Source organism: Gymnodraco acuticeps, unplaced genomic scaffold (assembly GCF_902827175.1).
Source record: "Gymnodraco acuticeps unplaced genomic scaffold, fGymAcu1.1, whole genome shotgun sequence".
Lineage (NCBI taxonomy): Eukaryota > Metazoa > Chordata > Actinopteri > Perciformes > Bathydraconidae > Gymnodraco > Gymnodraco acuticeps.
The window spans coordinates 88,980-113,180 of record NW_022992112.1 but is presented as its reverse complement, the minus strand read 5'-3'; the positions used below and the strand labels follow the sequence as shown (position 1 = coordinate 113,180).

Here is a 24,201-nt window from a genome sequence, read left to right as displayed (position 1 = left end):
CGTAGTTTGCGTTGTTGCTGTTGGCATTGCATTTGAATTGGATCATTATAGAGCAAGCCAGGAAGAAAGATATGTCGTTACGGCTCGTGAAACACTTCGAAATGTGGAGAAGCTGTGAACAAATAGAAAATGAGTGATATTATAACATCGAAGGAATAGATAGCCCAGTGGATAGAGCCGGCGGCCAGGATGTAGCAATGTCCTCCTCGCACCTGGTTCAAAGCCCGGAATAGTTAAACTTTTAATCATTTATTTTCAACTTTAATGACTGATAAAAGGCCCTCTCCGCCCAAAAACATGTCCAGCACTCTCTAGTCTCTTCTCAATAACCCAATACACACAATTATCAATCTTTAATTGCAAAAAGAACATGATATTCAGTCTTAGTGTGTGTGTGCATCGAATATTTTTCAAGGCAAAGATACGTTAAACTCACTGCAGCCTTGCACTTCGCCAGGAGAGGTCGCTGTAACTGAAGCTTCGAGAAATGAACCTATTTCCGACACAATTGTCCAAGTGGTTCGACGCTTCATTCAAAGCTTCATTTTGCCATCACTAGCTAACGGTGGTAGCAGCTAACGGTTCTAACAGCTTATGGTGCTAAAAGCCAAGACACTCATGTACAGTAGGTGGCGGTATGCACCTTTCAAGTTGTTTGCAATCCACCAAAAACGAGAGAAGAAGAAGATGCACCTTTAAAATTCTTTGCAATCCGCCAAAAAACCGAGAGACGAAGGTGAAGACGAAGTGAGTGGATTAAACACCTACAGAGGTTTCATTAAGTGTATTTACACCTGTTAGCTTAGCTTACAGTTCATCACGAATCAGAAGTTATCTTATTCAACACAACAGCTGTAATCTTGGAAGAAAGAAACTCACAAAAAAACTTAAAATGTGCGCCAAAAATAGTCTCAAATTATCTTTAAATAAAGTCTAAAAGCCATCGGCTAACAGCTAAAGTCTACAAGCTATCGGCTAACAGCTAACAGCTATCAGCTAACAGCTACAGTTATTATTCCAGTTCGGCTCTGGGTGAGTAACAATTGATTTGTAATGCTCAGCTGACTTTGTTAGTTATTTATTACACCAGTTGTCTTTAAGACAGTTTGAGTTGTTGTGTTGGTGCTCTTTACCATAGATATGGTTTTAAATATATGCTAACTAGCTTATTAGCATCGCCATTGACCGTGACGTAGCGTTTTTCCCATTGAAATGAATGGGGTTCTTCAGTTAGCAGCTAATGCTAAGTGACGGTTTAGCTCATTAGATAAATAGTTATACTTCATTTAAATAATGATTTATCTTAAACTGGGAAATGATTGTGTCACAGCAGAAGTGTTTTCAGGCATTACACGAGTTAAACATATTTAAAAGATGCAATAAGATATAATACAAATTGAGCATTAGCAGCAAGTTTACACACAGGACACATGTCACTAGAGTATCTAAAGAATACACAATATACAGAGAATACTGTATACATGGAGTACATTAAACAGTCTCTCTAGCTAATGTTTGCTTTCTGTGTTAACTTGGTGATAGGTAATGACACAGATAGAGTTATAACCATGGTTCAAACAACCATTAATGTCACTTTCTATGTGAATAAAGTCATTTTAATGAAATAAAAGTAAACGAACTGTGAGCTGTAAGTTAGAATGTAAGTTGCTACACAGATTACGATGAATTACATCTAAATATTTGTATTATATTAATAATAATAACTTGTTATCGTAATGGTTAAAGTCATTTGCATGTAACGTTAATAACTATCTGACCTTTCTATCATTTTCTCCTCTGCTTAGCATCACATTGACTAAATGGATCAATTTAAGAAGAAAGAGACCCCTGGAGCTCAGGTCAGTGTGCACTTCATCACAATATATTCCTAATTTCAGCGTTTCCGCCAGGCGGGCGTCTTGTATATGCTCCGACCGTCCACACTCACAACAACGGCCTCCAGACAGAAATAAAGCAGCGACTGTATTCTCCATGACACAGACAGTCTGTGGTTTGTACTTGTTTAACTTCTGTCTAGTTTCTGAACAGATATGAGGAGCTGTGAGCTCTGAGTGCTAACAGCTAACGGCTGATGTTGGTTTTGTGTTTCGCATTGAAGATGACGTCACGGCTCCGCCTACACTGCGTTACTATAGTTACTATAGTAACTATAGTTACTATAGTTACTGCCCCAGTTCCTAAACTGTAATGGAAACGCAGCATAAAGTGAGCCAGAGTAGGAATACTCTGTTTCAGTAAAAGTCCCTCAATCAAAATATAGTGAAAGTAGCGACAGTAAAAGTAGTCGTTGTGCAGATTGGTCCATTTCAGAATAATATATATGATATGTTTTATAATGATTGATCATGAAAGTGTTCTCAAAGCTGGTGAAGGTGCAGCTAGTTTGAAGTACTTTGTATACTGCAGGGTAGCTGGTGGATTTACTCCAGGTGGAACTAAAGTCTGATTCAACACTTGATTATATTTCACATCATTCATCCAGATGTGTGAAGTAACTAAAGGGATTAAATACATGTAGTGGAGGAAAAGTACACCATGCACCTCTGACTTATGTTCACTGCCAACCTAAAAGTACCTCAACAATAGTAATCAATAATGAATTGAAAAGTTATTTGGCTGATTGTTTTATATTGGCTCAGCCAGGTTATACAGATGTAGCGCTTCATTTCAGACGCCTACCCGTGCGGGTCCGTGATCTGCACGGGGTGGGCCCCTGCTGAAAAGGAAAACCCCCCCGCAGGACTTGATACGCCCCCTTGATAAATAAATGTAATTTTAATGAAACCAGCTGCAATGGATCATGGCTCCACCAGGGGGAGCCGTGAAAAGCTGCCACACTGGAACTCATGTGAAATAAACAGCTGATAGATCTACAGGTATCTGATCGGATATTTGTTAAGATCCATATGTCACGGATAGGATCATATTCTGTGCTAAATAAGAGACATGTAATCATTTACAAAACATCCCCATGTTTTTATTTAACAAAATAATGTTGTTTAATTCACGTGAGTTTACAACAACAAAAATAATCGCTTTGTTTTTATATCACATCCGACCGGAGGGAAATGCAGCACGGCTCTCACTACCGATCATCCTAATCCCACGGGCAAACAATAATATGTACAGTGTTAATAGTTTACTGTATTATTAGTGTCTAATATTACTGCTATAACAATCACACATTGAGTCGTTAAAATCAGACCGTTGTCTGAATGAAACGGCAGCTCTCATGTGATCAGGTGTGTGTTTACCAGTGTTGGGACTAACGTATTACAAACTAACGCATTACTGTAACGCAACTACCTTTTGCGGTAACTAATAACGTTACTAGTGACCTATTCCCATTCAGTAACGCCGTTATAGTTACTGTGATTTAAATGGGTGCGTTACATTATGTGATGGAACTGAACCGAATCTCCCTGCGGATGTAGCTTACAGGCGAACACAGCGATGTCCTCTCACAGCACCATGGAAAAGTGAAAGTAACCAGAGAGGAGTGATGATTGGTTAACGCGGGGTAACATTTCAGGGTAAGCCAATCAGAGACAGAGTTGGGCGGGTCTTGCCTTATGGGGAAACTACACAGACACACAAACACTTGCTAACACACACATACACGGCAACGCTCACCACCAGCACACACACACACACACACTATGGCAGATGCAAGTATCAGCGAGAGCAGCAGCGCATTTACAACTTGGAGATATAACCACTATTTTCAATTTGTGGAGATAAAGGACGCAAAAAATATTATGGTCAAATGTAAACTGTGTGCAGGACAGAAAGCATTGTCCACATCGAATAACAGCAATGCCAATCTCCTGAAGCGCCTAACTAATGTCCCGGGAATGAAGTTGTGTACAATGGTTTTCAGATGCTAAATAAAAGTCTAGCTTGGACCTTTGATACCCCGCCTCCGACTCCCATCTCTCGGCACCACAACACTGCCAAAAGAGTGTAGTTGTTTTTCAAATCAAGTTTTATTTATATAGCACATTTATAAACGATGTTTGGTGGAGCCAAAGTGCTGTACATATAATAAAAATAGCCTACAGTAGAGACACTTTACAGCAAATACAACAGCACAGATTTTTTTAGTTTTTATTTCATATTGCACTACTTAGAACTTGATTGTTGAGGCTACAATAAAGATGCCTGCTTTATTGTTATTGCACATATTACAGGTACTGAGACAACGAAATTTAGTTTAGCTTCTAACGGTGCAACAAGCAGTAAAGTGAAAAGTAATGTACACAATCTACAGAATAACATATAGAATGAATTGAATGATGAATAAACAGTGAGCTTGGGTATGAATACACTAGCAGCCTGTGAGCAGTATTAACAGTGTGAATATGCTAAGATATATAAAGTATGAAAACGGTAAGCAGTGCAAGTATAGTATAAAATATATGGATATTAATTTCATGAAAACATTGTGGAACAATGATGAAAATGTGAATGGAAGTGGCGACGTAAAACTGACACAAAACAACAACAAACAAAAATCTTTTGAGAAGCCCCCACCCCCCATGTTGCCTGTGCTGTATGCTGCAAACTCTTAGTTTAAAACTAATTGGCCATCGGAATGTGTGGAGTAAGTCTCCCAAGGGGGGTGGTCACATTCCACAGCTCCCCCCCCCTCCTGTGATCTCCCAACCCCCAGTCTGTAGGTTTGTGTTCGCGTATTTCAGTGTTCATTTTGGCAGCTGTTTTTGATTTAGTCTTTAGACGAAAATGGTTATTAGTTTTAGTCACATTTTAGTCATTCCTATCCTTCGTAGTTTTAGTCTAGTTTTAGTCGACGAAAACTCAAAACGTGTTAGTCTAGTTTTAGTCAACTTTTAGTCGATGAAAAATTACATTTTAGTCAACTTTTAGTCAAAATGTGTCTCTAACTCTCTGAACGCTCCGTCCCCGGCAGATCTCTGTGTCCGCTGCAGCGTGTCTGTTAGGCCCCGCCCCCCGCACACAGAGAGACACAGGGAGATCGCTCTTCTGGAGTGAAGAGAGCGGAAATAATGATATTGCAAGTTAGAAACTTAAGATGCATTTTGACAGACAAGATGGACACTTGGGGGAAAATATGCTGCATTTTGAATGTCCGATAGTCCACCATTAACACCTTAGTCCCGTCAACGAAAACTAAATATACATTTTGTCATAGTTTTCGTTATCAAGAATCTATTTTTAGCTCGTCATCGTCTCGTCTTAGTCATGTAAATAAAGTTGTTGACGAACATTTTTCGTCATAGTATTCGTTGACGAAATTAATACTGGCATATTTAAACTGTGGCACTTTCTGTTGTTTCTATCGCGCATTGCCGGTATGAAAGGATCTGTGCCGGAAATATCAAACATTTAATAAAAGTGAAAAACAATGAACAAGACTTAACGTATGCATCATAATTAATTATATTTATTCCGTTTGGATGTAGGATTTTTGACTTTGTTTAGAGCAGTGATCTTCTCTGCAGCAGAGAGCTAAGCGCTGTCAGACCGGACCTAACCCTGAGAAGTATTATCATCTGAAATTAATCATTATGTTATTAATATTAAATACATATAAGTATTTTTACAACTTGTATTTAGAAATACTCTGTTGTAATTATTGATGCATAAATGTGTTCATCCATTCAATGTGGCATCTGCGATAATGGGGTTAATGTATGATATTACTTAATAATACAATACATTATAATATATGATATGATAATTATATTAGTTTTATTCATTTATTATTACATAGTTTCTCATTATTTTTATTTTTATCGCTCATCTTATTTTTGATTTTATGAATCTGTGTGAATCTGTGCTGTCCTGTTTTTCACTCTCACCCTGTTGCTGTTTGAACTACTGAATGTCCCCACGGGATTAATAAAGGTCCATCTTATCTTATCTTAATGTATAAGTTGATTTACTTCAATCTACTGTACTGTGTAAAAACACTCCAACAATATTACAAGAAGTATACTGCATAAAGCAAACTATATACTTTATTTGATCTAAAACTGATGTTTTTTCATTATAGTAGCTTGTGAAAACCATAACAAATAAGTGATTAAATGCTACAGTATTCAACAAACACAACTGCAGAGCTGCAAACATTGCAAACAGACTAAGTTCTACAACACCAAGTTGTCTTTGTGTATTTGTGAATGAAGCGCCATCTCATGGTTAAATCCTGTAATTGAACAAATAGGGAAATTTGGCAACGCCCTCTAGCAATTTGGCAACACCCCCAGCCACTGGGATCCGCTGGGCTTTTGACTGGGACACACCCATGTGAGTCCTATCTGGAGTGCTACATCTGTATGGGATGCCTTACAGATCTACTTGTCTACTTACAGATGGGTAACTCATTTTGAAATATTAAACTTAGTTTTCTTTTCTTTAATTTGTCATCCTCGTGTAGAAGGCTATCACGAAACACATATTTGGTTGTTTATAGCATAAAGAACATCTGATTTAATGTGAGGTAGGGAAATAATCATTTGAGTATAAGTATGTGTATATAAATATGTAATTTTTAACAGCTGTAAGATGCTTGAAAATGCACCTTGAAAATGCTTGAAAGTGCTTGGATTTGACTTTGGAAAAGGTGTAAGAACCCTGAAACTTTCAAAATGTTCTCTCCAGATGTCACCGTTTTGGATGGGTAATGCTTGTGGTTGTTTTGTGTTGAAGTTGTTCCACAGATCCCAGAATTGATTTTGATCAATGGCTTTCTCAATATCCTCAAGCTTCATTTGGGTATCATTTAGTTTTTTGTTCCTTATTGTACATTTATATTTGTTTAAAACGTCATTGTATCTAATGCGTAAGGCTGGGTTGTTTGGTTGCCGATGTTTTTCATTTGCTATTTTTCTCAGGTCTTTTCTGATGGTCTTGCATTCCTGGTCAAACCATTTGTCAGCGTTTTGCCTTTTAACAGGCTTCTGCTTTTGTTTGATAAGGTCAGCTTTAATAGCTGCCTTATGAAATATCATATTGATATAATCAATGGCCATGTTTACACCATCTTTGGTAGGAACATATTGATTTTGGTCAAATAGTGACATGTCATTCATCAGATCAGGTGAGTTCAAGGCCATGGTGAATTTGTCTCCACTGTCTGGGGCCCACCTGTAAGTAGGATGTAATGTATACAGCTTACTGGGTTCCCTTGTTGTGTCACTCATCGAACCTGAGAGTTTAAAGAACACATTGATTTGGTTGTGGTCTGAAAAAGGGGATTGCTGTCTGACAGTGAATGCACTGTGTTTAGAGTCGGTGAGGTCCTGATCATTTATTCCGGTAAATTATTCTGACCTACTAATTGACCTGACCGAAGTTATTGAGTCTATGTAAGTTTACTGCTTGATTCAGATCCACCAAGGTCAGCAAGATCTCACCTCTATTAACTCCCCGAAGAACCAGGTTCAATTAACTGCTGTTTCTATTCAGACAACTCTTTTTAATCTGTTTAAGGGATCCCAAAGGATTTTGGTATCAGTGAATGAGGTGTGGTCCTACCTTAACATGAGTGTGGCAGGGTGCAGTCTTACCTTTGAAGCAGGACAGGAGAGCGCAGATGTTCTTTTAGTTGTCCCAGTCCGAAAGTGGGATCAGTTTATTTGAAGAAAAATAGGTTCAAACTAATACAGGGTTTTTACCTTCTCTCTTTAACACATTATAATCATACGAAACGTATAATGCTGGGGTTATATTTTTTATCTAAAACCATATTTCTCCCATTAAAGTCTTCCGACGAAATTCAAAAGGAATTTCCTCGTGATGGCGTAGGTTTTCTAATTAGATCTAAAATCCTGATACATTTATTCATGTCTTCCAGGCAGAGCTAACTAAGATCACTAACTCTAAGATTCCTGTTGCGTTTAATAACGTTTTCCAGGCAGGGCTAACTAATATCACTTACTCTAAGATTCCTGTTACGTTTCATAACGTCTTCCAGGCAAGGCTAACTAATATCACTTACTCTAAGATTCCTGTTACGTTTCATAACGTCTTCCAGGCAGGGAGAACCTTACCGAGAGTTATTTACCAGCTCTGAGGGCCAAAGCCTACCGGGAGAGAGTATACCAGGGGAAACCCCCTCTCTCTCGCTCCCTCCCAAAAAGACCAGTCTCTATATGCTCAAAAAACCGGATAGAAACCCCCATAAACACCTCCTCCATACCCAACCAATGAAACAAACTGGGCATGGCCTCTGATGTACAGGGCTGGACATATTCTATTGGCTATGGCATAAGACACACCTTCCCATGTTTGTGTAAAAAAAAAGGACATGACCAGACATATTCTATGGCTATGACATAACCGCGTTTTTGAGGCGTCAATGTGTTTCTCCTTAAGTCAGGAGCCCCCCTCCCTGTGTACTGCTGTGAGAGGAGAGTGAAGAAAATCATAAATCATTATAAGTCTTCCACTCAACTTAACAAACCACTTGTGTTTTGTTTATGCTGTAAATATAGAAAAACCTAAAATATGAAGCATTTTCATTGTGGGTTATACAAGAATATAATTGATTATATTTGATTATAACTAACTTTCGTTTTAAGTATTCAACATACTATGAAGCTCTCAACACCCTCTTTTTAAAACGCAAAGTTATCAAACAGCAACAACTAAAATTGTAAGCATACAATTCAAAAACCATCAAGAAGCATTCTCATTATGGGTTTATACAAGAATATGATTGATCATATATGATTTATAATGAACTTTCGTTTTAAGTATTCACTTCATATGGAGATCTCAACACCCTCTTTTTAAAACCACTGGGCATTCCCAGAGTAGGTGCAACAATGTACCTCGCTTGCCACATTCATGCCAGCATAAGTCTCTCTGTTTTTTGTCCATCTTGGATTTTGTAACAGGGGTGATGTAAGCTCTATTGAGAATTTTGAACTGTATGATCCTGAATCTTACACATTTAGAAGAGAACATAGCTGACCTCCAAATGGAGTTCCATTGCAAAGCAGACAGAGAGATATTCAAGGCATGCTCCCAGGACAGTTGGACAGGAGAATAGGTATTCGGGGCAGCCCTAGATAATAATTTATAAATGTTAGAGACCACACCGGATGATATGATTGCTTTCTTGAGGCGCTGGTCCTCTTCCATACATGAAGCAGGCATGGCTCCCTCCTTACATTTTGTTCTAATAATAGATGCTAGTTGTGCATATGATAGAAAAGATGAGACTGAGAGACCATACTGATTTTTGAGTTGTTGAAATGGAAGGGTTTGGTCTCTATATATCTGTCCAATTGTAGTAATACCAGCCCTCTGCCAGATATTATTACTTAAGGTTCCTCCTCCTGCAGAAAGACAGGGGTTACTCCAAATGGGGCAAGATGGTAAAGAGAGCCCCTCTATGTTGAGTCTCCTGTGCAGTTGCTTTACAATAGAGCATGAAAAGCAGATGATGGTATTATCCATTGAGGGTGGTGGTTTTGGGCAGTACCACATTGATGCCAGAGATATGTTTTGGTTTACAGACATGATGGATTGTTCCAGCCATTGCCAACTGCCTACCGGAGAGGCACTTTTGTATGCCCACGATAGTGGATACTTTGCATTGAAGGACAGATAATACTGGAATACATCCGGGACTCCCAAACCTCCCATTGATCTTGGAATGATCAACTTATTATGTGCAATTCTGGGTTTTTTATTATTCCAAAGGAACTGAGTGAATAGGGATTTGATATCTTTAAACCATTTTTGTGGAAATTCAAGAGGGATAGAGGAGATCATATGAGAAAACCTTGGGAGAACATTCATTTTTAAGGTTTCTGCTCTGCCCCATAGAGAAAGCGGTATGGCCATCCATCTGTTGATGTCCTCTTTAATGGACTGGTAAATAGCAGGGACGTTAAGGCTAAAGATTTTGGAGATAGGAGAGACGATGTTAATTCCCAAATACCTCATTCCATTTGTTTTCCAAATAAAGGGGGTGTTCATTAGGTTGTGTTTATATGTGTATGAGTTAAGTGGGATTGCTTCACTCTTGTTCCAATTTATCTTATATCCAGAGAAGCTGCCAAATAAATGTATCATATCAAGAATTGCGGGTATAGAGAGTGCTGGCTTGCTCAAAGTAAGAAGTATATCGTCAGCGTACATATTTAATTTGAAGTCGTGTCCATGAATGTTCACACCATGTATGTCACCATTAGAGCGAATTGCACAGGCTAATGGTTCTAGAGCCATAATAAAAAGTAGGGGACTAACTGGACACCCTTGCCTCACGCCACGGTGTAAGGGGAAAGGTTTTGAGATTAATCCATTAGTTCTAACAGAAGAGAAGGGAGAGCTATACAAAGCCTTTACCCAGCTAATCAACTTGGGCCCAAAGACACATTTTTGAGCGTGTAAAATAGATATGCACATTCTATTTGGTCAAAAGCTTTCTCAGCATCTAGTGATGCTGCAATCATTGGCAAATTGCTGGAGCTTGCTTCTAGGATAATCTGAAAAACCCTCATGTTATTTGAGGACTGGCGGCCTGGAATGAAACCTACTTGGTCTAGATGCACTATAGATGGAACCACCTTCTCCAAACGGAGTGCCAGTATCTTGGCTAGAATCTTGTAGTCACAGTTTAAAAGGCTTAAAGGGCGGTGGTTACCCATCAGAGAAGGATCTTTGCCCGGTTTAGGCAACAATGAAATAATGGCCCTGCTCATGGAGGGAGGCATGGCTTCAGATTCTAATATTTCATTGAATAACAACAGTAAATATGGTGAAAGCTGTTCTTTAAAACATTTATTGAACTCTGTTCCAAAACCGTCATCCCCTGGAGTTTTTCCTGATGCCATCTTCATGATTGCGTTTTCTATTTCATTTTGGGAAACAGGTGCCTCCATAGCAGATCTGTCATCCAAGCTGACGCTAGGGAGGTTAAAACCTCCAAAAAAGCTATCTAAGGCTTCTTCATTCAAGTTATTTTTTGTGCTATATAATTTAGAATAATAATTCTTGAAAGATTCGTTGATTGTGGCTGCATCACACTGTAGCCTGTCATGCTCATCTCTGATCGCTGGAATAATCTGTCTGTTTTCTATTTGTTTCAATCTATGAGCTAACATTTTCCCTGCTTTGTCTCCGGATTCAAAGTATGTTCTTCGTAAACGAAAAAGAGCAAAAGCTGTCTCCTCATGTACAAGTTTCTGCAAATTAGTCCTAGCGATGAGAAGTGAGTTCCTTAGATCTAGATTGGATGGGTCTAGCATACTCTTCTTGAGTTTAAAGTTTAATTGGGATTTCACCTCTCTGCGCTTTTTATTCTCTGCCGAGGAGAAACTAATTAACCAGCCCCTGCATGTTGCTTTAAAAGCCTCCCAGACAGTGGTGACGCTTGGTACAGAATTTAGATTGATCTCAAAGAAATCTAAAATGTGGTCTTTAATGAGCAGTGTGCATTTTTCATTTTTGAGTAGAGATGTATTAAGTCGCCACTGTCTGGATTTGCAAGGGTTGGTTGGAGGGGAAAATGTGACAGATACCGCAGCATGATCACTTAATAATATACTATGCATTTTGATCTCAATAACATTCTGGATCAAATTTGAAGACATCATTATGTAATCTATCCTTGAGTAGGAATGATGCGCACCAGAATAGAAAGAGTACTCTCGAGCATCTGGGTGCACTAGGCGCCACACATCTGTAATACCGAGCTCGGATTGGAAGTCCCTCAAGGCGGCGGAAATGTTTTTATCTGAAGGGAGAGGGTGGCTGGATCGATCCAATAGGGTCACAGACAGAATTGAAATCGCCACCTATAATGAGAGGACCCTCTATGGACTGCAATATCTTTGGGCACAGCGAGGAAAATAATTTAGATTGTAAACTATTTGGAGCATACACATTCACTAATGTCACCATTTCATTCTGTAGCAAACCTGAGACAATTACATATCTTCCCTCTTGATCAACATGTACATTAGATGATTTGAAAGGCATATTCTTGGAAATTAAAATACTGACTCCTCTACTAGCTTTTCCTCCAGGGGAAGAGAATATCTGCCCTACCCAAGTTTTTTAGATTCCATCGCATTCAAATGAGTCTCCTGTAGCATAGCAATATCACAATTTAGAGACTTTAAGTACAACAAAATCTTATGTCTTTTGATTGGATTCTGAATTCCATTTACATTCAGACTAAGCAAAATAATTGTGTTCAATTGTGTATCCATTTAAGTAAGGTAACAATCATATCGGACGCCCGGCTAGTATTTTGGTCAAATTGGAAGGGTGTCATCGATGCATCAAGGGAGGGGAGGGGAAATATATAAACAACAACACAAGACCGTAGACAATACAACACAAGATTACATAAAAATGTAGAGATGCTACCACCCTTCCCCCTAACAATACACACATACACACAAAAACAAAAAATATATTGCCAAAAGACAATATGACGGAAAGTCCATCTCTATCCGTGAAGAAAAAGAAGAGCCGCGGAGCTCAGGTGCGGAGAGGTAATCCAGTCCTTCAATTGTGTGTGTGTGTGTGTGTGTGTGTGTGTGTGTGTGTGTGTGTGTGTGTGTGTGTGTGTGTGTGTGTGTGTGTGTGTGTGTGTGTGTGTGTGTGTGTGTGTGTGTGTGTGTGTGTGTGTGTGTGTGTGTGTGTGTGTGTGTGTGTGTGTGTGTGTGTGTGTGTGTGTGTGTGTGTGTGGTGTGTGTGTGTGTGTGTGTGTGTGTGTGTGTGTGTGTGTGTGTGTGTGTGTGTGTGTGTGTGTGTGTGTGTGTGTGTGTGTGTGTGTGTGTGTGTGTGTGTTAATGTCACATCCCAAATAAATCAGGTCTCTTTTCTTTTAGAACTTTCTCAGCTTCCTTGGGTTCTTTGAATATGAAAGTCTCCTCGTTGCTGGTTACGATGAGTCTGGCAGGGTACAGGATGCCGTGCCGTAAGTTTTCTTTGCGCAGTATGCTACGGAGCTCTCTGTATGAATCCCGCTGGCGCTGTATCTCCATTGGGAAATCCTGAAACATGCGAAGATCATGTCCGTCCCATGTCAGCTTTCCTTTAGCAGACGCCAGCGTCTTAAACACCTCGTTCTTATCGCTCCATCTGAGAAAACGTATGATGATATGCCGCGGAGGGTGCCCAGGGTCCGGGATGGGACGCAGAGCGCGGTGGGCACGCTCTATCTCAGGTGCGGGGATTGTGTCACTCAGTTTCAGGAAGTGTCGGAGAATTTTATCCAGTAGTGGGGAGATGCCACCGGCTTCTTTACCCTCCGGGAGGCCGGCTAGGATGAGATTATTTCTCCGACTTCTAGCTTCCAGATCCAGCATTTTACCCTGGAGGGCCTTGACATCTTTGGACAGCTCACCCATTGTCTTCCCTTGGGAATTGGCTTGATCCTCTATCTCGCTAATGCGCTTCTCTGCGTTGTTTATTCTTTGAGAAGTGGCCTTAGAGTCTTTCTTCAACTGAACAATAGCCTTGTCCAGATTGTCAAACCTTACGTTACAGGTTTCTTAAACGCTTTGTATTTCAGAAAGCAATTGGCCAGCCCACTTGGGGACGTGTTCCTCTTCACCAAACATTTCCGCCATGAGGCCGCTGTCTTTCTTTGCTCTAGCTCTGGTCAAACTACTGCCGGGCATTTAGACGCAGATGTTTTACACACTAATAGAACTGACTGCGCATTACACTTTGAGACTTTCAGTTTTGGTTAAATCATAGTTAAGTCTGATTACCGCCTGCACCCGACTACTCCGCTCAGCTCGCCGGTGTCATCACGTGATCCACAATCCTCTCTCATTATGGGTTTATACAAGAATATGATTGATCATTAGGGTTGGGAACCGAAACTCGGTTCCAGATGAGAACCGATAAGAAAATGCCGGGTACCGGGTACCCATACAAAATACACAATTTCGGTTCTGCTTAACGGTTCCTAAACGCGGTAGACCCTGTATTCCAGCGGGTCCGTCTGCACCGCGGTGACCCGGTGGAATACAGGGCGGACCTGGAGAATCACAGAACGGCCGGTCGTCAGCGGGCCGTTGACGGCCGGCTCGGTACGCTGACGGCCGGCACCGCCCTTCATTTTTTTAAACGGCATCATATAAATTGCGCTGACAGGCGACAGAGGTCCACAGTTGCCCCGCAGCGATGCTCCCCCGCCCTCCCGTAGACATTTCACGAGCTCAGTCACTTCATAACACCAAAGATAGGTCGCGGTAAACGCTCTGAAGTGAGGCTCCACTACACTAAAAAAGAAAAGGCAAAGTGTAATGCCTGTTAATAGCTTGCCACAGGCATACTGTAGCTCAGTTAAAATAAAGCACAGCTATTGTGCAATACATTTGTATTGCATGTATATTTTTTAGTAACAATTTCAGTTAAAGCTTTTAAGAATAAATATATTTTTGTTATCTAAACGTTTGACCTCTTTATTTTACAATTTTGGAATCGAAACGGGGAATCGATAAGAACCGGAATCGATAAGCAGAACCGGAATCGGAATCGATAAATTTCAAACGATACCCATCCCTATTGATCATATATGATTTTATAATTAACTTTCGTTTTAAGTATTCACTTCATATGGCGATCTCAACACCCTCTTTTTAAAACGCAAAGTTATCAAAACAGCAACAGATAAAATCGTAAAAACACATACATATTACATACTTAAAACTTCAAGCATCAATATCATGAAAAGTTCTTCAGTATGTGTAATCAGGACGACCTTTGATGAACCTGGTGTGGAGAACACGAAAACATAGTACCTCACTGGAATGTTCTCGGTGACACATAGGTCAGGCACCAGAGTAAAAAGAGTCATGATGATCATAGATTTGTGGACACTCCCACTCGGCCTGGCACTTGCAGGAGCGGGGCCCATCTGTTGTTCCAGTTGTAGACTCCTAAATCCATGTTGCTATCTGATGTAAATCCTTGACCCTGACCATGGAGGGGTTGAGGTTCCTCCCTGGACGACACCTCCAAACGAAAGCCAGATAACTCGGTCGACAGTTGTTATGGATTTTTTAGACCTCGTCAATAATCGCTCATGACTTTGTGACAAGGTCAATGAGTCCCCACACAATGATAGCACAAACGAGGAACCAGAGGCATATGAAACAGCTTAGCTGGCCCTCGCTCATGACATCCTGTGTGTGCAGTGTGAGAGTAGGTGTATGTGGTGCCAGTGTGGCGCTGGTGGTGACTTGGCACGTCACTTGTTGTCGTCTGTTTCTACCGTCTCTCCTGGCCTGTGACTACGACCTTGCAGTGGCTGACGCGGACCCACGTGGCTCTCTCTGTGACCTTGACCGCTGTCTGGGTGATGAGGAGCACCTGGTAGGGACCTTGCCAACGGTTGGATTTCCAGCTCTTTCTCCGGAAGTCCTTGACCAGCACGAAGTCGCCGGGTTGGAGATGGTGAAGTGGACCAGTGGCAGGGGTAGGTAGGGCTGCTGCTACCTGGCGTCTGATATCTGACCATGCAGTTATCAGGTAGTCGTCATCCTTTTCTGGGAAATCCACTGCGATCTGAGTGGCTCAGCGGGTAGAGATGCAGCCTGTCCCACAGAGCTGGAAGAAACATCATCCTCCCCTAGCAGGGGTACAGGTGACTCAGCCGCTGATCCATGCTGCACAGGTTTCCTGGGTCCAGGAGTTGGCTTCACTTGAGGCACTGTGACTAAAGTTGTCCCGCTAGGCAGGTTCAAATCCTCTTGGTAGATTGCTGAGGTTTAAATCATTTCTCTGATTCATAAAAAGTTGTTTCAGTTAAAAAACTTCCCCAAGGGTTTTCTCAAGAGGGTCGTGTATTCCATATTGCTCTGGAATTTCTATATACAGCAAGGTGATTGTTTCTCCTCTTACTCAGTTGGCCTCTAATGGCAGAAAGCACTGGGCCATAATTTACTCTTATCAGTTTAACGACCTGACAGCCCTACACCTCCATGCTGTGTGAGAACCAGCAAAAAAGAAGGAGAGATGTATTCAAAAAAATCTAATTTAAATGAATACTCTTTTTAGGGTGTAAGCGTATATCAATTAAAAATAACTGAAAAGAAAACTAATAGTGTAAAGTTAAAAACAAATGAGAAAAATAACATAAAGGTTAATTTTCCATTTCCTCTTTGATACTGAGGTATTCTCCATCCAAGCTCTAATGATCCATATGCTAATAGACAGAGTTTCGTCTTGCCATCTTTCTGCATAATTCACTATAGATTCTAACAGTTCTACTGCTAAATCCTTTGCATTGGAGCTATTGCTTGTTACTCAGATTTAAATTCCCTCTTTTGCTCTATAAAATATCCCTTGGTACAGAATTCACCAAGACAAATTCTAACTTATTGCGGGAAGATCCCACAAAAAGCCATCCTCTCCTGTGGAAGAAAACACATTAACTGCCACGTGTGTGTGCAAAACATGTCATGTGATGTGAGACTGATAGCATCAACAGTGGATGGGTAGGCCGCAGTCATATTCCTATCTGGATTCTAAACTCAGTTGGCTTGGGTGAACCGGTTCTCTCTTCTGGAGTGAAACTACTTTCCCAGAGATTGACTTCACTGTATCCAAACTTTCTGATCTTAGTTTAAAGCTAACCCTTCTCTGGACTTCGCCCCTCTGGTCACCCATACACGATTTCTGAACTTAAACGGAAAAGGTGTGATAGTTAGATATGACCTGACCTTTGCCCTAGGTAGCTTTTCCATAGGAATACATTCAGCCTTGTCAAATTGAGTGGAATGATTTGATAGGAGTGTGTTTGTGAGTATTAGTAACCGCCACCGTGAGGATCTTCCTCCGAATACCTGCGGGAGATAGGTGTGTGTTTTTGAATGTTAGTACCCGCCATCTGTGTCGGAAAAAAGGTATGGAATTGATTTGGTGAATGAAAAGTTGAATGTGCTTTTTATTATCACCGGTCTTTTTATGAGGAAATGCCTCTAAATTCTATCGGGAGATTTTAAAATGTCACAACTGAATTGGGCAGTTGAAGTTAAACATTTTGGTAATAAATGTAAGACTGTGAATTAAAGTTTCATATTTGAACATGATCACAGCATAATTTTTTTAAAGTATGATTATAATGTTGTAAAGAGAGAAGGTAAAAACCCTGTATTAGTTTGGACCTATTTTTCTTCAAATAAACTGATCCCACCAGTTGGATTGGGACAACTTAAAGGACTCTGCGCTCTCCTCTCCTGCTTCAAAGATAAGATTGCACCCTGCCACACTCATGTTAAGGTAGGACCACACCTCATTTACCGATACCAAAATCCTTCGGGATCCCTTAAACAGATTAAAAAAAGAGTTGTCTGAATTGAAACAGCAGTTAATTGAACCTGGTTCTTCAGGAGTTAATAGAGGTGAGATCTTGCTGACGTTGGTGGATCTGAGCCAAGCAGTAAACTTACATAGACTCAATAACTTCAGTCAGGTCAATTAGTAGGTCAGAATAATTTACCGGAATAAATTATCAGGACCTCACCGACTCTCAACAGCGTTCAAGTTGACGTTTCCTTGATTTCATTTGGCGGAGTTCGGGGGTATACCAGGTGGCGGAGTGTATGAAAGAGACATTTTTTGTTTTTGTGGGGGCCAGTTCATTGAGACAGAAGGAGAGGGTGCTGTTATAATAGTCCACAAGTTCAGATGGGTTTTCAGAAAGTGGGGGGGGGAGACAGACATCTTGCAGGTAATGGAGGCAGTGATTGCTGAAGGTGAGATGGATTTGAGATTTCTGTAGGTTATTGTGCGTTTTTGCTTTTGGGCGGGGATGGGGATGTTGATGTCCATGATGATGGCCAGAGATGTGGAGATTGAGGCTGGACAGATGATGGATGGTGAGACCAGTGGAGCAGACCAAGTCCAGGATGTGACCACGGCTGTGTGTTGAGAAGTTGATGTGTTGAGAGAAGTTGCAGCAGTGAAGGGTTTCCTTAAATTCAGAGGCATATTTGCAGGTCGGGTCGTCAACATGAATGTTAAAATCACCTAAGAGGAGAACAGATGGGGATATGGCAGAAAGCTGAGTGAGAATGTCAGAGAGGTCGGAGAGAAAGGAGGGGTTTGGCTTCGGGGGACGGTAGATGATGGCTGTGACCAGGGGAGTGGGACCAGAGAGTTTAAAGATCAGGTGTTCAAATGAAGAAACATCAGGGACGGGGATTATGGTAGCCTTTATGTCCTTTCTGATAATAGCAGCTATACCACCACCCCGCCCTTGTGGGCGAGGTTTGTCAATGTATGTGAATCCTGCTGGGGTGATTTGATTTAAAGAAAAATAGTCCAGGGGTTTTTGCCATGTTTCGGTCAGATACAGAAAGTCCAGGTTATTGTCTTTAATGAATTCATTTAGAATGTGGCTTTTATTGTGGATGGAGCGTATGTTGAGCAGGGCTGCTCTGAGGTGACGTTGCATTGGGGGGGGTTGTGTGGACCGGGGGAGTGGAAGGAGATTGGTCAGATGCATGTGTTGTTTGTTGTGATGGTGTAGTGTGGGCGTGTGACAGGACCGAATGGACGGGATGGAGTGTGGAGACGTGGAATGAAATAAAAACGTACGGCCAGAGCCTCTGTGTGGAGGACGGCGTTTGCGGAGTATTTCATTATCTGCGAGGATGTCCATGCAGTCCGGACGCAGGCGGTTATTAAAGGAGTGGAGATATTTATGAACCTGAGGGCTCCCTCTGCTTTGGAAGTTAATTCTGCATCTAGCTTGATTCTAACTTCCTTCAACTTTTTGAGTACTTCCTCTTTTCTAGATGTCTTATGTTCCCTCTCTAATCTTTTAATTTCTGTTTCCAATTCTTGTTGTTTCGCCAGTCTTTGTTTCTTTAATTTAGATCCTATAGAAATAATTTTGCCCCTAATCGTGGCCTTACCAGCATCCCATAGCACCGAGGGGGAGACCTCACCATTATCATTCAAGGCAAAGTATTCAGATATTGCAGAACGTATTTCCTGTTTTATCCGGTTATCTGCCAATAGTGAGACGTTAAGTCTCCAGTACTTAAACCATTTATCTAACCCCAGATTAATTTTCATAGAGACAGGACTGTGGTCTGAGATTGTTATTGGTTCAATTACACTATTTTTTTATCCGGTATGTATCCGTTTTCGACACCAAAAAGTAATCTATTCTTGAATAACTTCCATGTACATGGGACATGAACGTAAAGTCTTTGTCATTTGGGTGTAGGTGTCGCCAGATATCAACTAATCCCAGCTCCTTCATCATGTTTAAGACATTTCTGGACATTTTAGGCAGGGGTCTTATTGTTACGGGTAATCTATCCATTTTGTTGTTCAATGTGCAATTGAAGTCCCCCTATGATTATTATTCCCTCCATTATCTGCCACTAGGGCTGCAATCTTTAAAATAAATAAATCGCAGTCTCATCCAAATGCTGAAGGCTCTGGGTGTTGAGGGACTGTCATGGTTGACACGTCTCATCAACGTTGCGTGGAAGTCGGAAACAGTACCGAAGGAGTGGCAGACCGGGGTGGTGGTCCCCCTTTTTAAAAAGGGGGATCAGAGGGTGTGTGCCAATTACAGAGGCATCACACTACTCAGCCTCCCCGGGAAAGTTTACTCTAAGGTACTCGAAAGGAGGGTCAGGCCGATTGTCGAACCTCAGATTGAGGAGGAACAATGCGGATTCCGTCCTGGTCGTGGAACGACGGATCAGCTTTTTACTCTCGCAAGGATCCTGGAGGGGGCCTGGGAGTACGCTTATCCGGTCTACATGTGTTTTGTAGACTTGGAGAAGGCGTATGACCGAGTTCCCAGGGAGTTACTGTGGGAGGTGCTGCTGGAGTATGGGGTGAGGGGGTCTCTACTCAGGGCCATCCAATCTCTGTACTCCCAAAGCGAGAGCTGTGTCCGGGTCCTCGGCAGTAAGTCGGACCCATTTCCGGTGAGGGTTGGCCTCCGCCAGGGCTGCGCTTTGTCACCAATCCTGTTTGTAATATACATGGATCGGATTTCGAGGCGTAGTCATGGGGGAGGGGGTCTGCAGTTCGGTGGACTAAGGATTGCACCACTGCTTTTTGCAGATGATGTGGTTCTAATGGCTTCATTGGTCTGCGACCTTCAGCACTCACTGGATCGGTTCGCAACCGAGTGTGAAGCGGCTGGGATGAGGATCAGCACCTCCAAATCTGAGGCCATGGTTCTCAGCAGGAAACCGATGGACTGTCCACTTCAAGTAGGGAATGAGTCCTTACCCCAAGTGAAGGAGTTCAAGTATCTCGGGGTCTTGTTCTCGAGTGAGGGAACAATGGAGCGTGAGATGGGCCGGAGAATCGGAGCAGGGGGAGCGGTACTGCAGTCGCTTTACCGCACCGTTGTGACGAAAAGGGAGCTGAGCCAGAAGGCAAAGCTCTCTGTCTACCGGGCCATTTCCGTTCCTACGCTCACCTATGGTCATGAAGGATGGGTCATGACCGAAAGAACGAGATCGCGGATACAAGCGGCCGAGATGGGTTTTCTCCGCAGGGTGGCTGGTGTCTCCCTTAGGGATAAGGTGAGAAGTTCGGTCATCAGGGAGGGACTCGGAGTTGAGCCGCTCCTCCTTCGCGTCGAAAGGAGCCAGTTGAGGTGGTTCGGGCACCTAGTTAGGATGCCACCTGGGCGCCTCCCTAGGGAGGTGTTCCAGGCACGTCCAGCTGGGAAGAGACCAAGGGGTAGACCTAGGACCAGGTGGAGGGATTATATCTCTTCGCTGGCCTGGGAGCGCCTTGGGATCCCCCAGTCAGAGCTGGTTGATGTCGCCAGGGAAAAGAAAGTTTGGGGCTCTCTGCTGGAACTGCTACCCCCGCGACCCGACCACGGATAAGCTGGAGAAGATGGATGGAAATCGCAGTCTTCATTTGGTGCATACACATTTAAGATAGTTATTTTTAGGCCAGCTATTGTTCCAATTACCATAACATAACGACCCTCAATATCCTGGAGGACTTTCTCATTGTTATAGTTTACTGATTTGTTAATTAAAATAGCTACTCCTCGTTTTTTACTCTTCCCACATGATGCACTATAGATCTGATCCACCCATTCTCTCTTTAATGTTACTGTGTGCAGAACAGAGCCCAGCTTGAGTTTTAACTGCGCTGGGTATATACACCTCGCCAGTATGTCCTTCTTTTTTAGCTGCTTGATGACTTCGTGCACCTTTGCCCGCTTCTTGTGTAACTCGGAGAGTAATCTTGATCAAAAAATATCCTTTTATCTTTGAAGGAGACCTGTCCCTGACTCCATGCCTGTCGTATCACCAGATCTTTAACCGCTGCGTCCAAAAATCTCACGATGATGTGTCTTGGAGGGGCTGTCGGGTCTCTATGTGGCGTAAACGGGGGCGAGCGGTGTGCTCTCTATCTTAATATCCGTTAGTGATGGTATTTTAAGCACCTTGTGTAACAGTTCTTTAATAAATTCTGCCATGTTTCCTCCCTCACTCCCCTCTGGTACCTGAAAGATTCTCACATTATTTCTTCTCAGTCTATTCTGCAAGTCGTCGCAGGTGGCTGAGAGGGCAATATCACGGTGGATCAGGTATCGGAGCGCCCTCTGATGCCGCACCGCTACGTCCTCGGCCATGCCGACTCTGTCCTCCAACTTTCCAATCCTCCCTTCATGTTCGCCCATTTGAACTTTTATATCTAGCACCGTCTGTTTCTGTCGATCTAGAGACATTTTTGTTTGATTATGCCCCTCTTGATTTTCCTTGCGGAGATTCCCCAGCTCACCCATCAACGTAACTTCATGGTCCGACTCGCACATGTTGCTATCTGTTGTCAAGCTAGCGCTAGCTGGGCTGGCCGGTCTCCGTTGTTTATCGTTTTTTTCCTTTGAGATATCTTGTTTGTTGGGGGCTTTGTTTCTGGTTGACGAGCTCATCATGCAGGAGTGCTCTTTCTTATTTTTTAAAACGTCTTATATTACTAGTTGTCTCTATTTTTGTGTATAGTCTGGCGGAGCTCCACTTCTAAGCTGCTGCTTCTCCCATGACGTCACCGGAAGTCCTGCGGTCGCTCTTTAGCTGTTCTAATGAAGGTACACACAGTGAAGGCACAGCTCTTTGCAGCTGCTGCTGCTCTTCTCAGATTCTGCTGAGTCACACGTTACTGCCTCCTGGTGCCGCAGAGATTTCATGAAGTGAAGGAGGTTTTCTTCTATAAAGCAGCTGTGGGCAGCAGATACTGTGAGAGTCACAGACATGAATACATAGGTCAAGGCAGACTGGTTCACAGACTCTCCTGTTTTGCCGATCCGGTGCTTGAACAAATAACTCTACACCCCTGGCCGAAATGTCCCTAAACTGAAGTCCGAGTTTGAAATATATATCTCAAATAATGTATGTATTTCCCCACATAAACATAACAGTCTGCAATGAAACGGCTGTCTCCTGTGCGCTCCACTTCCTACTTTCTCCTGCGAACGAGATACTTTCTCTTTTTTTTCTTCATTGCCCTCTAGGGGCTTCGTACAATACAAATGCAAATATTTTATTTTAAAAAGTAAAGTCCTTTGTCTCAAGTCATGAATACCAAGTCAAAGTCAAGTCGAGTCTTTTATCAATGTTAGTCAAGCAAGTCTCAAGTCAAAAAATATGCGACTCAAGTCATGTGACTCGAGTCAAGTCATGTGACTCGAGTCCCCCACCTCTGGTATATACTGTGGTTAGAATATTGCTGTATTACTGTATCAAATATAATAAACACAAACGGTTGATAAGTAGTATTTTGTTAACTCAAGGTTTATATTAGGTGAGTTTTTATTGTGTTAACTTGTGTATTTATGCTTTTTAGATTGACTTTCTCTCTTTCTCTGTCCGTCTGTTCTAGAAACCGAAAGGAAAAGAGAGACGTCACAGCTGTCAGCAATGTGACAAATCCTTTACAACAACTGGAAATTTAAAGAGCCACCTGCTTATTCACACAGGAGAAAAACCGTTCAGCTGTGAAGAGTGTGGGACAACTTTCGCTCAATCAAGTCATCTCAAAAGACATCAACGTATTCATACAGGAGAAAAACCGTTCAGCTGTGAAGAGTGTGGGACAACTTTCGCTCAATCAAGTCATCTCAAATCACATCAACGTATTCATACAGGAGAAAAACCGTTCAGCTGTGAAGAGTGTGGGACAACTTTCACTCAATCAGGTGCTCTCATATCACATCAACGTATTCATACAGGAGAAAAACCGTTCAGCTGTGAAGAGTGTGGGACAACTTTCGCTCAATCAAGTCATCTCAAATCACATCAACGTATTCATACAGGAGAAAAACCGTTCAGCTGTGAAGAGTGTGGGACAACTTTCACTCAATCAAGTCATCTCAAAAGACATCAACGTATTCATACAGGAGAAAAACCTTTCAGCTGTGAAGAGTGTGGGACAACTTTCGCTAGATCAGGTGCTCTCATATCACATCACCGTATTCATACAGGAGAAAAACCGTACAGCTGTGAAGAGTGTGGGAAAACTTTCGCTCAATTAGGTGTTCTCATATCACATCACCGTATTCATACAGGAGAAAAACCGTTCAGCTGTGAAGAGTGTGGGAAAACTTTCACTACATCAGGTGCTCTCAAAATACATCACCGTATTCATACAGGAGAAAAACCGTACTGGTGTGAAGAGTGTGGGAAAACTTTCACTCAATTAGGTGCTCTCAAAATCCATCAACGTATTCACGCAGGAGAAAAACCATAGTGGTGTGAAGAGTGTGGGAAGACGTTTTCTCAAAGTATTCACCTTTAAAGTCCACGAGTGAATGCACACTACATTGTTTTGAAGAACCAAGCCAGCTGTTTCCTCCTCCTGATGTCCTGAGAGCTGTAGTTATATGTTAAGAGTCTTTCTGAATTGAAGTCTCATTGAAATAAAGCTTATTTCATTCAAATGTGTCTTTTCTTCCGTGAGATATCTTTATGGATTTCCTTATGACTCAAGAGTCTGATTTTAAAAGTGTTTTAATATTTCTGAGTCTGACTCAAGCAACTTAAATGTTTGCTTTTGGGCAAAGTCATCTGAACATTGTGTACTGTGCAAGTAATGTGGCACTCTACCTTTGTCCATATATTTAGATAAACAAATTAATCACCATTCAATAATTCATATTTCACGACTCACTGTTACTGTAGCACTGACCACTTTATTGTATAAAGTGCATTC

The 24,201-nt window shown here is 41.8% G+C and overlaps 1 protein-coding gene across 2 annotated transcripts; it reads left to right on the top strand.

Moving 5' to 3' along the window:
* The first annotated feature begins 538 nt into the window (after positions 1-538).
* Positions 539-23,743, top strand: LOC117537779 (gastrula zinc finger protein XlCGF8.2DB-like). 2 transcript variants are annotated; one of them, XM_034203121.1, is made up of 3 exons: positions 539-747; positions 1,806-1,859; positions 22,873-23,743. In XM_034203121.1, exons 2-3 carry the CDS (start codon positions 1,821-1,823, stop codon positions 23,737-23,739), a joined length of 906 nt encoding a protein of 301 aa, XP_034059012.1. In that variant the 5' UTR covers positions 539-747; positions 1,806-1,820; the 3' UTR covers positions 23,740-23,743. The 2 variants fall into 2 exon arrangements, with proteins under 2 accessions (XP_034059012.1, XP_034059013.1); XM_034203122.1 differs by having other exon boundaries at positions 539-1,032.
* The last annotated feature ends 458 nt before the right edge of the window (positions 23,744-24,201 follow it).

What these genes read in the sequence shown, in the direction of transcription:
- LOC117537779 (XM_034203121.1), top strand. Translation starts at nt 1,821, where the DNA reads ATGGATCAATTTAAGAAGAAAGAGACCCCTGGAGCTCAG. An exon ending in AAGAGACCCCTGGAGCTCAG is followed by an intron (nt 1,860 to 22,872) that starts GTCAGTGTGCAC and finishes CGTCTGTTCTAG; the next exon opens with AAACCGAAAGGAAAAGAGAG.